This window comes from Falco rusticolus, chromosome 8 (genome assembly GCF_015220075.1).
Source record: "Falco rusticolus isolate bFalRus1 chromosome 8, bFalRus1.pri, whole genome shotgun sequence".
Classification (NCBI taxonomy): Eukaryota; Metazoa; Chordata; class Aves; order Falconiformes; family Falconidae; genus Falco; species Falco rusticolus.
Window position 1 is genome coordinate 50,514,595 of NC_051194.1, and position 15,994 is coordinate 50,530,588.

The 15,994-nt window shown below is 36.5% G+C and overlaps 1 protein-coding gene across 1 annotated transcript in view; it reads left to right on the forward strand.

The window, feature by feature from the left end:
* Positions 1 to 15,994, forward strand: part of PARD3B (par-3 family cell polarity regulator beta) — a 413,185-nt gene that overhangs the window by 212,461 nt on the left and 184,730 nt on the right. Inside the window, exons 12-15 of the mRNA XM_037397959.1 lie at positions 1,926 to 2,096; positions 5,466 to 5,595; positions 11,205 to 11,304; positions 13,428 to 13,543. Coding sequence (XP_037253856.1) covers positions 1,926 to 2,096; positions 5,466 to 5,595; positions 11,205 to 11,304; positions 13,428 to 13,543 — 517 coding nt within the window. The remainder of the gene's footprint in view (positions 1 to 1,925; positions 2,097 to 5,465; positions 5,596 to 11,204; positions 11,305 to 13,427; positions 13,544 to 15,994) is intronic.

The following is a 15,994-nucleotide window of genomic DNA, read 5'->3' on the forward strand; positions in this document are numbered from 1 at the left end:
ACATTGTGTTCAGGACAGTTGCATGGTCAACAGATGTAGTCATGACAAGATTCATTTGACATCGTATTTTATACAATTTAATAGGAAGCTTTAATGGGTATTTATACATAGGTGTTTATCCACAGAAAGGAAAAAAAGTAATCCAATAACCTGTGGGACAATAGAAGGACATGAGAACCTGTAAAATTTTCAGGGTGTTACAGAAACTCACAAAAAAGAGAATATTTTTTCCTCAAACTCCTGTTGCAGTGAATGACTCCATTCATTTCAGCCGATTTTGATAGAACACAAAGGAATTGCAACATGTGCAAATAATAAAATTCCCTGTTCAAAAATGTTAACTCTTCTCTCCTTAAACTTTAGCATGTGATGGCATCATTTTCGATGTAGAGAAGGGGTGAGGTTAACCTATTTACTTTGGCTGTATGTAATTTATGTTGGCATGAAATACTCAGCAGAGAGGTGGGAGAGGTTTCAGTATCTTTTCCAAATGGCATTGCTGTTTCCTATCCTTTGTTTCCATACCCTCCTGAGAAAAGTTATATTTCTCTTCATTTTCCTTCACTGAGTGAGTCATCTCCCAATTTTGTCTTTCAATCTTCTTATCCTTCCCAGTTTATTTTAGATCCTGGTATATGCTGTTCTTCTTCAGGTCCTTAGCTATTCATACTCTGCCATGGTAATGATGATACTAAGTTCCAACAAAAATAACATTTTAGTAAAGCTGGGTTTGTCACAGCTACTGTAGCTCACTTGAGCACAAATGACTTAGACTTGGCAGCAACAGTGGAATAGTTAATTGAATATCTTAGTGATAGGAAGAAATAAAAATCGAAAAGTATATATATTGTGGATTACTCAGATGCATGAAATGTAAACAGTTCGGACGAGTGCCTTCTGAAGAGTACATAATGAACCTTTGAAGGAATGAGATTCGTTTTAAGTAATCAACGTATTTCTGTGCAAGTTCTTTCTCTTCTATTCTTTCTTCACTGCCCTTCTATATTGGATGTCTTGAGTTTTTTTATTCTTTTCCTTCCTTCTTTGAGGTCTGATGCCAACCTGATAATTGCGAACTTGACAAGTTTTAAAAGAAACTCTTGTCTCTTAATTAAATAGACCTTATTTTCTTGTTAAAGAGAAAAGTCCATGGCACATGCTTTTATGAAAAGAAATAAATCACAGATAATAATGACAACAGCAGTAGGACTCCTAAATCACCAAATAGCAGTGTCCACGATTTTATTAAGCTCACAAATGTCAGTTAACCTTGGCAATGAAACGGAATGACTTTTTTCAAAGCATAGGCTGCTTGATGTGGCTCAGCCCTAGTTTTATTATTGGCAGCAGGTTGGAATGTTAAAAAAACGGACAGCATTAATTAAAATAAGGATGCTTAAGTCTTAATGACCATCCTGAACTGAGAACACTACCCCATATGGTGGTATGGTAATTGTGACAACATAGACACTAGTGAGAATATAGATAATTTTTGGAGCTGTTTCTTACCAGACCTTAACAGCAGATAATAATGCATGGAAAATGTGTTGCAGTACTCCATTATGGTTGCATTGCAGATACTAACAGCTGTGGGTCCTTTTTAACTAAGCAGAAGTTCCTTTTAATGTTTTCTTTGTAGAACTGATGCAAATTAAATTGTACATGCAGGAAAAACAGTAGCTTGTGCATGCACTTCTGTGTTTCTAATTGCCCTATGAACTTTACCCCAAATCTAGTAAATGGAAGAAAAAATGGCCAATTAATGGACAAAGGATTTTTCTTTTGAGAGACCCGGTACTATGCAGTCTCTTGTTTCTTATTAGAAAGCAATATCTGATTGTCTGCATCTTGCTTTCCTGTATGTTGCCTCTCTGCCTAATAATTCTTATTTAAAACATTTTTTGGTTTTATTTTTTTGCTTGTAGGATGGTCGTTTGCGAGTAAATGATCAGCTTGTTGCAGTAAATGGGGAGTCACTTCTGGGCAAGTCAAATCATGAGGCTATGGAAACACTGAGACGCTCCATGTCCATGGAGGGGAACATTCGAGGGAGGATCCAGCTGGTAGTTCTCCGGAGACTAGAGGTGCAGACGGAGGTGAAGCAGTGAATGCATTTATTAGATAAATGTCTTTCCAGTCCCAGTGTTTTTGCATGCAAGAGATGATGGCTAAAGTCTTGGTCACAGAGAGCTCCTCCCTCCTGGCAGAATGAATTCCTGCCTTCCTGGAGTCAGGATACGTGTAGAATTTCTGGTTGATCTCCCCTGGTCTTGCTGTTCCTGTTTGAGACCGGGCTAAAAGTTGCCTCTTACTTTATTTGACAGGTATTAGAACAAAAGCAAATGTGGTCCCGGAAAGGGTTATCTTAGGATTAATGTAGTTTTGACTATCTACTACCTTCTAAAGGCAATAGCTGGGATATAGGTGATTTGAATTCTGATTTCACTTGTTGTCATGATCAGAGACCTTGATATTTTAGTGTGACCTGGATTTAACTTCACTTTTGCTTTTTCAGTGTCATTAGTAATTCACTCCACTTGTTGTGCATGTGTTCTGGTCCTGTCCTGTCCCCCCACTTTTTTTTTTTTTTCTTTTTTAACCTTCAAGGAATTAATATATTACTTTCCCTGGTCAGATGAAGGCCACTGCTTCAGGATGTGTTTCTGAGTTGATTAGCATAAAGTTTGTTTAAGTAAGGTAACAAAGTAAGAGAAGAAAGAAATTTTAATGGCTCTTTTCTAGACCTCATATAAATCGATGGTTGCCAATAGGCTCCAACTTTGAAAAAGAACGGTTTTATGATCTCTCTTGCTCCCTCTCCTTCATGCATGCATGCATATATGCACACTCATTCTTCATCTTTACATAGTTAATTTGTATGTGTGTATACTGGCTGCCCTTACTACTGATCCTCATTTTAATTTTGACCCTTGAGTAAATATTTTAAGTTTTTCAACATCTGTACAGTTCCTTAAAATAAAAACACATACAGGTGTATTTGTGGTATAAAATCTTGTAATAAATACCATTATAGAATTTCAAGAGAAAATGTCAAGCTTCTTACCTAACAAGCATTGCTGGAACTTTTCAAAACGTTAAGAACAATCATGTTTGTGGGTGTTATTCGCACAAGATATCAGAGGCGGGAAGAGAATGCAGATTATCTTTTAGTATAATTAACTCAATATTTTCTAATAACTTCCTATTTGTTCTACTACCACCATTGATTGAGAAATAGATTTAGAAGTATATTACTTACTGAACATTATGCTCTAACTTTGTTGGGCAGACCCTTTGCAAAAGCCACATGATGTCAATCATGCCAGGAAAATATAAAAAATACTCATTAGTAATTCTGGAATACTTTAAAGGAAAATGTATTTTTGCTTTCCTTTTCTATGTGACATAGCATTATGCCATGAGGAAGAATTATTAAGTATAGGTTACGTTTATTGTGCAGTCTTGTAGCATGAGACAGATAGCTTACCTTCAAATAAAGCTCGCTTCTGCAAGTTTTCTTCATTTAACAGGAGCCAAATTGTTTTTAAAAAAAGCTTCTAATCAAACATCAGATTGACCCAATAAAAGTATGAGGCTGCTTTTTGTAGTTAAGTGTATAGTTTTGTTTATTGTCCAGACATATGAAAGAGGTAAATAATCTTGACTCATGCCCTGTGAAGAATGTATAATGAGGTCTTGATTGAATCAAATTCATTTTAGGCAGGAATTAATTTTTTATAGGGTAGTCTTTAGGTTCAATTGTAATTCCATTTGAGTCTGGAGACCACAGCAGAAATGGGTTGTTGCCCATTCTTTCCTTTCCCCAAAAAAGCTTCCTGAATACAGCATCTCAGCTTGGTAGGAGTATATGTTTAGAAATGCATTATTGTTTTTATTGGTCAGGACACTAATGGAGGTCTTCCATAACAGCTATGTTTTATAAGCTGGATACTCTAATTAGGCTGGTTACTGATCAGTTGTAGGATATTGATTGTGTCATTTGTCAAAGAGCTGGAAAAGCAGATTTGTTGTTGCTGTTATTTTAAGGCTCCCTGTCCCAGTCGGTACACGTCTCCAAGGTAGTACTAGTTCAGATGTTGTAAGGCTTAATTTAGCTAGCAGTGTCCACGTGAAAGTAGTAAATGTGGACCTTGTGACATAGGGGATCTTATGTAAACTAAAGAATCTCCAGTAACAAGAAGCACCATAATTGTCAGTGCCTGTATGGTGTGTGTGTTTCTGCACAGAGGTTCAAAATAGCCTTTTCAATTGGCTCATGTTGCACTGAGGAGGAGGAGAGAATGTTGCATGTGCTGCCTGTCCACTGAAACTGCATTTGTAGCCATATTGTCATCACGAGCATTCCAGCATTGATTTGTGTTCTGGGGTGTATTTTTCCATTTTATTATTATTTTTTATTATTTTATCATTATTTCATTATCTTTAATATTTTTATTATTAATATTATTAAGCTTGAAGGGCAGGTTGCAAGGTGATGTAACCCGCTGTCCTTTCTTATGTGTTGGTTTGCAGGCAATCACTTGCTAATGCATTAAACCTCTTGCGTTATTTTACAAAGAAACTTGTACCCATTAGATACATACATTCTGCAGTTGTGACTATGAAATTTAAGGAATGGTATGTTTAGTGTGAAGTTTGCTGGCACAATGAGCATGCGCTTTAAAAATAGAAGCCAGTTAGATGCCCCTTTAAAAAGCAGATAGAAAAAATCACAGAAACTACAAAGGTTATTTTGAAAACTAGCCATAATATTCCTCTGTGTGGATTTTCTGTTTTCCCTGAATAATGAGTAAGAAAGCGTCTTTCTGGGTCTGTCCCAGTTTTAGAAACTGTGATTATTTCTCTCCCCCCCCCCCCTTTTTTTCTTTTGAGCAACTGCTCAGGAGAATAAATTAGGCGATATGGCATGTACGGGGGGGTGGGAAATGTCTCAAAAGAAAAGCTGACTAGAGGTGTGACAGGAGTTTGTTTAGCTGCTAGCCAGAAGACCTGTGTTTGGGAGTTTGGTGTAACTCCTTACTTGCAAAACTGCTCTAGTGTGTGATCATCAGAACATATGCACACAGTCTCTGAGAGAAGGGAACCAGCTGGCTGGCAGAAAAATACCATTGGCATTGCCCATGTTCTTGTGTTGACAATGTCACAAGCTGCCCTCCCAGATGGAGCATTTGAATGAAGCCAGTTGTGGGTCATAAAAAAAAAAAAGTCTTCGTTTTTGTGCGTCACTTAATGATTGTTATTGCTTAGATATTGTCTTATTTCATGGTCAGCAAAAACAGTCATTTTGAAGATAGCTTTCAAGTTTCTCATTTGAAGGGAATCAATGTACAGTGAACACATTGCATTACACTGTATTTGTGCATCTTCTGTAATGATGGCTGATCTTCTGCATTGTTGAAAATTTAAATTTTTTGCTACAATGTGTGGTTCTGTTTTTCTCTTAGGAGCGCTCAGACCAGGGAGTCTTTCAAAAATCAGCCTGTGACAGGAGTCATAACTTTGCAGCTGCTTCCCAACGCAATGATACTGTTCTTCAGCAGTTTGTAACATGCAGTCCTCAAGAAAGAATAAAAGGTAGTCTCTAGATATCCTTCTCTGTGATAAAAGTGCTTTGTGTTTTGGGGTTTTTTTGAGATCTACAGTCACTAGAAAAGCAATTAATTAGAGTAAGTGCACACTATGTTACTTTGAGGCTTGAAGATCCAGCGAGGGTGGGAGAGCTGACTCAGAAGTTGTGAATTAGATTCCTGGCACAAATTCCAGTTTAAGTAACAGTTTCTAGCTCGCTGCCCCAACACGTAAGGTTGGATAAAAAACAAATGATGAGTGCAAAATATATGTTGTCAAAATGTTTATTTTCTATATATCTTTAATGAGTGCAATGATTTTTCCATTGAATTCTTAGATTATGTCCCAGGGGTTATTATAAGCTAAATTAATTTATACAAAAGCATGATACTCATAAAGTACACTTAAAGGTAGCTTTGTTCAAAGGTTAGAAATATTGCCCTAATTTACAAATCTGAATTATATTAAGTAACTCATTAAAAAAAAATTAAGTAGATGTGTACATTGTACAAAGAAAACCTACATGTATGAGCATATGCAAGCTTATAAGTAAGAGTTTTTAAGACTACTCTGCTATCTGTCCAGTTTGCACCTGACTCAGCAAGGTACTAGTTATTTGAAAAGTCTTAAGTATTTGAGATGGTCTTGACCCCTGTCCTTCTAAGTGTGCTCTTATTCTTCGAGCCAAGCACACACTTGAATACCTTCCAATAAGAAAAAAAGATTTTCTTCGGTGTAGTTGAATTATGCATGATTTTTCCCACTTCCCTAGACAACTGTGGAATCAGGGTAGCTGGCAAAAAGTAATTTCGTAGGCTGCTGTGATGACTGTGTGGGGTACTTTTAACCAAAATCAAAGAGCCCGTATCTGTAAAGCTCAAGAGAAACTCCCGTATAGTTTAAGGGTAAATAATTTGTGGTGACTACAGTATTTTGACAATGCGACTCCAGGCAAAGAATTAGATACAGACACAAGCCTTGTAAATATTCAAAGATCAGATCCTTTTGTGTAGTTCTACCCTATATTTCTTGTGTATGGAAATTAAAATGATGCTGTAGTTACATGAGAAAAGGGTCAGTCATCCTTGGAGCTAGCCTGCCCTGTAGAGTTAGTCATTGCCAAGGGATCAGATAGCAGCAAATACCTTCATTAATAAACACTTCCTTAAAAAGCATATAAATAAGCAACTGCTCTGGAGCCATTGATAGAGGTGAATGGCAACAGGTAACTTGTCACTTCCATGTATTTTGTTTTGAAATGTAAGAGTAATGTTACTTTCAGGTAAGGATTCTCCAACTGCGATCCAAAAATCAGGATGACTAGTTTGCGGCTCATTCATGAAGTTATTTTCAATAGACATCTTTTTAATTAAAGAACGATGATAAGAAGGCATTATAGCAAAAACATGTGATGGCCTTGGAAGAGAATGTATGTTGGATGTCGAAAGGGTGCCCTGGCGTGCTGCTGGGGGCTGTTGTCAGAGAGGGTTTGACATGGCTGGAGCTTCCCATCCATAGCCTGGAAGGAGTCAGTGAACAACAAATGACAAAGATGTTGCTAGCATTTACCAGAAGTATCACTGTATTGCAATTTCTATTGAAGATTTGGCATTTGATGAGTAAAATTGAAGTGATCTTAATGTGGAACTGCACAGGCACTTTCAGCAGCAAGGTGTCTGCAACAGGGCTGCAGTCAGAAATGTTCCTGGTAGAAAGCACTTGGAGCTTGCAGTAAGCCCGCACATTGTAGGAATGTTTCTGTAATTTTGAAGTCATGGTATTAATTACTTTGAGCTAATACTCATTCTGCTTGTCACCTATTTCCAGTCACTGGTTCAAAATATTTTTTTGCATGTTTTTTTTATAAAGTTTTGTCCTCCGCCTTTCAAGACACATGTAAAGGCAAAACAATACATCTGTTCACAACCCTCATTTAACTCAGTTATGAACTTTAGGTTGTGTGTTCATTTAAGGATGTGAGTCACAGACATAGTGAGCTGCTTGTGACAGGCAGGAACAGTCCCTTGTACATTCTTATGGCGCACTATCCAGATCTTGTATGTAGAAGTACGGTTGGTACGTTTTTATGAAGAATAATAAAACATAAAAGAGATTTTAACATAATACAGGATCTGATGTATGAATTTAATGACAGGAGCGGTATTATGTTTAATAAAATGTCACTTTCTCAATTAATGTTTTCTAATAAGTTATTTCCAGTACCATTCACTGCTCCTACCAATAAAATTATAATAAAATCTCAGCAAAAATACACTGAAGCTTGGCCTGCTAATACTGCTGTCTGTTTTAAGAGCCTTTTTTTATTATACATGAGCAAGAAAAACTAATGTCTGGGGAAAAGTGGTTATAGCCAAAACATTACGTTTTGTCTTGCCTGTGGATATTTAAATAAAGGGGGGGAGGATACTGATCCAATATTGAAATGCCAGTGTTTGTTCTATTTTTGCATGAATAATACTTGCTGCCTTCAGGTCCTCACTTCTTTTGCTGCCAAGCTATTGCACAGATTCAGTGTTTTTTAGAACAACCTCTTTGAGAATTGATACTTCAGTGCCAGCAGCTTTTTACATCTCTGGTGTTGAAAGATTACTGGAATGTGTTTCATTAGAGGTTCCTATATATTTCTTAGAACCCTACGTTATAAACGGTTTTAGGGGAAATGCTGTCATCTCTCTGGTTAAGTAGTAGAATAATCATAAACTCTCTCTACTACCATAGACTGCTGAGTCTTCATGATTGTACAAGCATCTGTTTCCATACGTCTGGTAATGTCAAGATAGAAAATAAGAAGTGAAATTTTAAATTAATGTTTAAATTTTGCTTGTAAATATTACATGTGTCTTATAGACAGGCTTATTTATTCTCCTAAACTGTTTAATATCTGAAAATTCAGTATATTTTGTTTAGTGGCTTAGCTGTTCCTCTGATCTCTCTGGATCTGTTAAGAGAATTTCCTGAGGTCTTGAACATGAAGCCAGTGACTGCTTCTTCAGTTAAATTCTCTCACTCTTTTGCTCTTGCTCCCATTTTGCTGGGAGCTGTAGTCCCTTGTGGTCATTTCTGGTTCACTCAGGAAGTCTGCCATTTTTCTATGTGTACCATTTTTGTACTGCAAGAAAAGTGCCAGTGGTAACAAACAACGTGGTAACGCCACCAAACACCCTTTGTGAAATGATTTATTAATTACTGTGAATCAAAGTTAATGTAACTACATGATATGGTCAGTCTCTTGTTATGGCTATCAGAGGTTGCTCAAAGAGGATAAAGCACAGTGTAGGGTGTGGTGTTTTCTTTTTGTTTCAGTTTTTTGGGGTTTTGGGGTATTTTTTGTTTGTTTTTGTTCCCTTCCATCAGGCATCTCTTTCCTACTTAGGGCAGTCAGTAGTTTAGGGACTTCCTAAATCAGATGTACTGTCTGGACTATTGTGTCATTGATACCACTCTACCTTTTAGTCCACTTCTTAATATATTTTAAAAAAGTGGATTTCCCAAACAGCCTCATGACAATGAGTTCCATGTTTTAATTGCACCGGAAAAAAACACTACCTCATATTAGTTCTAGGTGTGCAACTTGACAGTGACACTGAGTGCCTGCTATTTACTGTGTATGAGAGTCAGTGAAAGCTTCCTTTTCACCTTATGCATGGCTTTTACAATTCCATAGACTGCTTGTATACCCTTTTATTGCTTCTTACTCTAAAACAAAGAATCCTAGTCTGTGGTCCTTGTAGAAATGTTTCTACATGTGTCCAACTACCCTTGCCACCTTTTCAAATTGTTTCTGAATTAAATTGCATCCTTTTTTCAGATAGGAAGAATGAAACCTTAGAAGCTATTTCAAAAATAGGCACACCATTAACTCTGAGTTCTCAATGGAGTGTTTGGACTTTTCTTGAGGCTCTAATGTCTTGTTTCTTTTTGACTTCACTAAGCATATATTAAAAGAACGATCCAGTGCACTTTTATTGTACTGTTCCGGAGTCGTAATTGCTGAAGTAATAGCCTTTGTGTGTGTGTCAAGAGAATTCCCCCACTGCCATATGTGTATCACTTCACAGTCACTGACAGGGAATTCCACCTGCCTTTCCTGTTTACTTAATAGCCTGCAGTCTTTTTGCAGAGGTTCATAGTCTGCTTATTTTTGGTAGTTCTGAGTGGGTTTACATGAGTAAATTTTTTCATCTTCCACTTCATCTTTCAGATCATCTAATAACATTGAACAGTATGAGTTTCCATTTGTTCTAAATTTGTTTTACTGTGGGAACTTGCCATTTTCTCCTCATTTCTGATTCCTGTCCTTAAATTGCAACCTGAAAGAATGTGATCATAATGCGAGAAGACAGTGTGCATATGTTAGGTAGCATACCTGTTTTCTGCATCAGACTGGCAATCAGCATTTTTTAAGGCCTCATTAGAACTTTTCATTTGCTCACCTTCACTTTCTTTGAATGATGGTCTAACTTTTCCTGAGATACAGGGTTTGAAATATTTCTTGTATTTCTGATCTTTAGGTAGGAAGCTGCCCAGCCAGTAGTTTTATAGGGTTCTTGAGCTAACAGTGTGGTTTTGTTGGGGTTTCTTTGCTTGCTTGCTTTTAGGGAACTGTCTCATTGCTCTTATCTAATAAATATAGTCTGTTGCTGTCTGCCTTGATTGCCTCCTGGTAAACCCTTTTCTCTTAAATTAGATTAGTACTTGCAAGCAGGATTGACTGACAACATTCAGTGCCACAGAACAGGTCACATGAGTGTGGTATGTCAGCGTTGTTAAATCGCTTACCTGTCACTGAAACCCAAAAATCAGTGTTTGTGTTTCCTGTTAAGTTTTGGAGGGGTGAAGACATGTTCTACACTGAAAAATGTAGGGACGTTTTTTTTTTTAAGATTAGACCTTTAGATTGAGAGGTGAATTTACAGGGCAGTAATGAACTGGCTTACAGCAGGCAGAGCAGTCATATTAAGTACTGCAGGTACAGAAGTGGTGTTGCTTTGCAAACAACTGAACAGTTTGAGTAGTTAATATTTTTCTCAGTCCAAAGTAATTTTCTAGTGTGAGACGAATGCCTGTTGTAAAGGTAAAGAAGGAATTACCATAATGGTAAGAAAATGGAGACTGTAATTCGGAAATGCCCCTTTTTTCTCTTGCATGGGATAACAGAAGTTTTTCTTCTGAACTCTTTGCTGAGAGTGTGGTTCTCTTCTGTACGTGAAAGGTGGCAAATGCTCCCCATCAAAGGGAATGAAAGCATGAGCCTACCATCGGTTGGGGTGCAGCTATGCAGAGGTGAAAATCCACTCAAATGGAGTAAAGCAATTTGTGCCTTGCACTCAACTTCACTATAAGCACAAAGTTTCCCTATATTTATCTTTAATTATGCATATGCAAATCTGAAAATCAGCTCTTCAGGAAATCCCAAGGGGTATATTTTCTGCTTGGTGTGATTTTAATTCTAGTTTAGTTAGTTTAGGGATTTGAATAATTTGTGACTCACTTCAGCATTGCTTGAGGCCTTCCAGTCCAGTCATTGATCAGTGAACTGGTGTAATGTACTTGTTTCTCTGGCTTATTTAACCCCTTTTTAAATTTTATTTCAGAGTTGCCAGTGTCTGATCGTGGCAGTGGTGAAAATGAAACCCCTCCACCTCTCCCACCTCATCCCAGTGAGGATCTGCTGAATGAGGATTATAATCATAGGTTGGACTTTGGCTATTCTTAATAGTTACAGCCCTAATTGCTCATTAGTGGTTGTGATAGTAGTTCTAATTGATTTAAAAATCACTTTTTATTTTTTAAAACATTATACTAATGTTTTTAGTCATCTGAGTGATCCTTTAATATAATCTGGGAATGTTATTTCAGCATTTACTGTGTTGTTCATTTCAGTTGTTCATAAGCTGCAGTATGCCTGCTGTCCATGATCACAGTGGATCACAATACCCAGCATGTATTCAGTAAAATAAAAAGAATCCCAAACCATAATCCCAATTAAAAAATTTTAAAAAAAGTTAATTTAAGACTGTAGCAGTGGTTGCTATGTGTGGATGCAGTTCCTGAAGTCTTTTAAAGCTTTAAGACTCGTAGCCAAATTCAGTTTGCAGGAAACTGAATTTTCTTAGGCAGCATGTCAGCCAAAGACATTCTGGAGGTTACAAAGTGAATCTTCGGTAAGTTTGAACATTGAAAGTGTAGGGGAAGAATTTATGGACACTTTACCAGTTATAAATGCATTGGGTAGATTTTTCAGATATTTTGGGAATACCTTTTGTAAAGATACTCTAAACGTGCTTGACGGCAGCTACAAGCTTTAATTTCCTTGGTAAATACAGAAGTTTGGAAGTGCAGGAAAAAAAGTGGAGACATGTTGAAGGTTCATGATGGCATATGCTTTGACTTTCACAAGCAGCACAGGATTCAAATCCAAGCATCATTTCAACCTATCATACTTCTAGATGCTGAAAATTCAATGTTGAACACTGTTTACTCAGTGTGTGTGTGTGTGTGTTCGGTTTTGATATGCAACTGTTTTATTGCAATGATATTAGGGAAGCCTGCATTTCAAATAAAAACTTAGCCATACTTCTTCCCTTGTGCCACATGGATGTGATTAAAAAACTACCCTTGAAATTATTGGTTGCACATAGTATTGAAGAGTAGATATGTTTTAGTATGGATACCTCGAATTCTTGATACCATGAAAACTCTTGTAACTATTTTCTCTTTGCTAACATAGAGAAATTTCAGTAGAGTCATTTCATAATTTCTGGTCTCCCAGGCAGGTATGTATGACATGGTAAACGAACAAAAAGTCTACATAGACTAATGGAACTCTGCATTAAATTCTCAGCTGCAGTTGTTTGCTAGAATCTATTAATAGTTTTTCAAGAAGCTGGGAGCAGAAACACTCTCTTAAATGATGATGGTGTATTAAAATGATGATGAAATTTACAGGCCCTTTCTTCCACCCTGACTTTTATTCAATGTTGTATTGGTTTTCCATTTGGCACTTAAGTTCTGTTGAAATTGAATTGCTATGTCAAGTCATGCTGATTTCACTGAAATTGTGTTGCAGCAAAAAATGGGGAAAGGTGTTTTGATACTGTAAAACCAAACATTTTGATTGAAGAGTTTGGAAATAAATGTTTTTTATGTTTGTGGGTTTTTTATTATTATTTTGGAACATTTTGAAATGTTTAGATATCTGCCTAACATTAAGTAAAATCATTTAAAAAAAACCAAACAAAAACAAACCCCCACGAACCCCAAAACTGAAACTACAATACTTAGGAATTTTTCAGTGTTATGGTATCCTTCATAAGACCTCCAGGCTCCAGCCTCTGCAGAAGTGGTGCAAGGCTGTGAAATAACTTCATATTAACTGATGAAATAGGATTGAGCTGTGTACATTGGTGGTATTTTTCCAACTTTCTGTAGAAATAAGTAATTTGGAAATGTAGTGGCTAAATAGAGCTAGCAAAATACAAAAAAACCCCAACCTAAAACAAAAAAAAAAAGCATGAGAAAAACAAAACCAAAAGCAGGTACTCGTATGTCCCTCTTCTGCTAAATAAAATATGAGTGTTTAAAAGCAATCATCACTAAACATTTATGGTTATATTTGAATCCGTGATGAAAAACAAGTCACTGGAGGTGTTAAGTCTCAGAAAAGGAAGTTGAGGATCAGTAACTGATTTTAAAATGCATGGCTGTAAGCAACTGGAGGAAGAAACACATGTATACTTGTGAATGCTTTAATTAGTTCACTCATGTTTTGAACTGCTGCCTAAATATTTTACATGTCTTTTTTTTTTTTTCTGTAGCCCTATCATAAATTCAGCAGTGCATTTAACAGATCAGCACATCAACTTCAGATCTTTGACACCAGCCAAGCAGTCTGAATCAATTAATCTGAAAGCCTCCAAAAGCATGGATCTGGGTAAGAAGGGGTGGGGTGACACATAGGTCAGCTTTTTATCCTTATCCTATCTGCACCATCTCTGTTTCTTGCTTTTTCTTCTTAAACACAAGCATCAGGGAGTAAGTTCTGCAGAGGTGCTACAGTGATGGGGACAATGGTCAGCCTTCTGTAGCAGCTAATTGCAAGTACCCTTTTTACTGAAGCTGAAGAAAGGTTTGTGTTTTGTTTTCTTCTAAAAGACTATTCTATCCATTGTATTGAAATCTTAGCTGAGGAAAAGAAGGAGCAGAGGAAAAAAGGGAGCATTTGTAAAAATGAGCAGAAAGAATTGCTGTACAAGTTTTATATGTCTAAAAAATATAGCGAAACAGCAATAACAGAAGTCGTTTTCATATAGAATATAAATGATTGCAGAACTACACTTGACAAAGGCTAACTTTCATAGGACAAGTTGTTTATTTCTTCATTGACAGTGACAAACACAGGCAGTCGGTATTGCAGTAGATCTTTATAAATGCTTGAAGAGTGGTAAGGTTATGGTCCTCTACCCATCAAAGCTGTGAAGAAAATCTTGCAGGGTGGGTGAAGCAGAAAGTAAAAGGTTCTTTCAATACTGGGAAAGCATTTGCAGGTGGAAGTTTGAAGAGTTATTGCAGTTGAAAACCAAGTCATGTTTTAATGAAAGTTCAAGGAAAAATTTGCAAAGTTCTTACGCTTCAAAGAAAGTCAAATAAGCTTTTCTTTTTAATTTTAATTCTTTGTGGCACTCATTCTTTATCTGTTTTTTCAAATTCAAGTGTTGATGGAGTAGCTTCGACACCTACCATTAGGATGTCTTTAGACACATTTCTGTTGTTTTGTTGGATCAGTTTTTGTTGCACAATTAATAGAGAACATTTAATTTCTTATATAGTTTCAAGGTAGCTTTCTGGTGGTGCTGAATTTTTTTTTTCCCCTGAAACTCTCTAGGTTGGTCTTAGTTTTTGTATTGCTGATTTTTGTTGTCATCTTAGTGTCATATTTTAATGTAACATAAAATGTGCATACTTCTCTTAACAGAGTGCAAGGAAAGTCAAACAGTTATTAATGCAGGATAAGAATGGATGAAATTAACAGAGGGGGAAGTTCTTAAGGCAGAATTTCAAAGCTACTGCATAACCAGACCAGAAATTAATCCTTTTGCAGTTCTGTTCCACTGTCTTGACGAAGAGTAATGCATTAGCTATTATTTTAGGAATGGAAATACTCTTCAACAAAGGAATGTGTTTACAGACTTGAGTCAAAAAGTATATTGTATGTAGTCTGCCAGAAAAAATAACATTCAACTTTACTGAGTCTTCTTTTAGAAAGGTTTACTTATAGTTCCCACAGAAGTCACTAGAAAGACTGTGCACAAGCGCCATTGTAAAATTGGGCAATGGGAGTGTGCTTGGGGGCATATTCAGAACTGTCAGGTAACTTCTACTTCCTTTTATACCGGTCTGTGTTAATTTATATTGTGAGATTCAAATTCATACAAGCAACCTGCTCTTGACACCAAGAAACAATGGTTTGAGAATGTGTATGAGTCACTAAATCATAATGGTTAAAAGCTAAAATAAATTGGGTGCCAAAAAGGAAATAAATATAAAATATTGATTTTAAAATTAAAAAAATAAAATAAAAATTGGGTATGAAGATGTCTTTAAGATCTTTCAAAAACTGTTGCTCATAGAAGGTAGCTGTTGAAAATGCTACTATGCTACAAATATGAAATATGAAAGTGAATCTACTATGGAAGTAAAACACAAAAGGGATTATTATCTATTGTCTGATTGGAGGGCACTAACCTTCTCTTGCGTGGTGATGTGAAGGTAAATCTATTACTTGAGATAATTTAAAGAACTGGAGGGACTAAGAAAAAACTGCACCCATCCTGTTTTATATACATAACAATAGAGAAGTAAAATTGCTGGCATGTAGGTTGGCAAATAAAGAAACTGCGGAAGATGGAAGCTAGGACTTGTTTTGCAGTCATTTTCTGTCAAGTAGTGAAGTACCATGTTTGACTTCCCACCTTTTGAAAGATTTTAAGCAGAAGCTTCTGGCTGGAAGGGTAAAAGGAAAAGAAACAAGAAAATCTTAAGTGACTACGATATAAAATGCTTCTAATGTAAATAAAACCCCCCAAAAATGGTATAAAAACTACTTCCAAATAGAGCATTCACATGCACGCTCCAAGATGGATTTCTGGGGGGGGAAGGAAAGTTGTTTCTTAGTTTTTATATTTTGCTCATTACTTAACTGCAGTTAAGGCCAATAGTAACTCCTCATCCCAACATGCGGCTGTGTACCCATTATTGATTCCAGTGCATTGTTTGCCACTGGAAAAAAAAAAAAAAAAAAAAAAAACAAACCAAAAAAACGATGGGCAGTGCTCCTCTCGACCCGGAGTTGAGGTTGTGAGAAAGATTGGTTCAGCACTGCAGA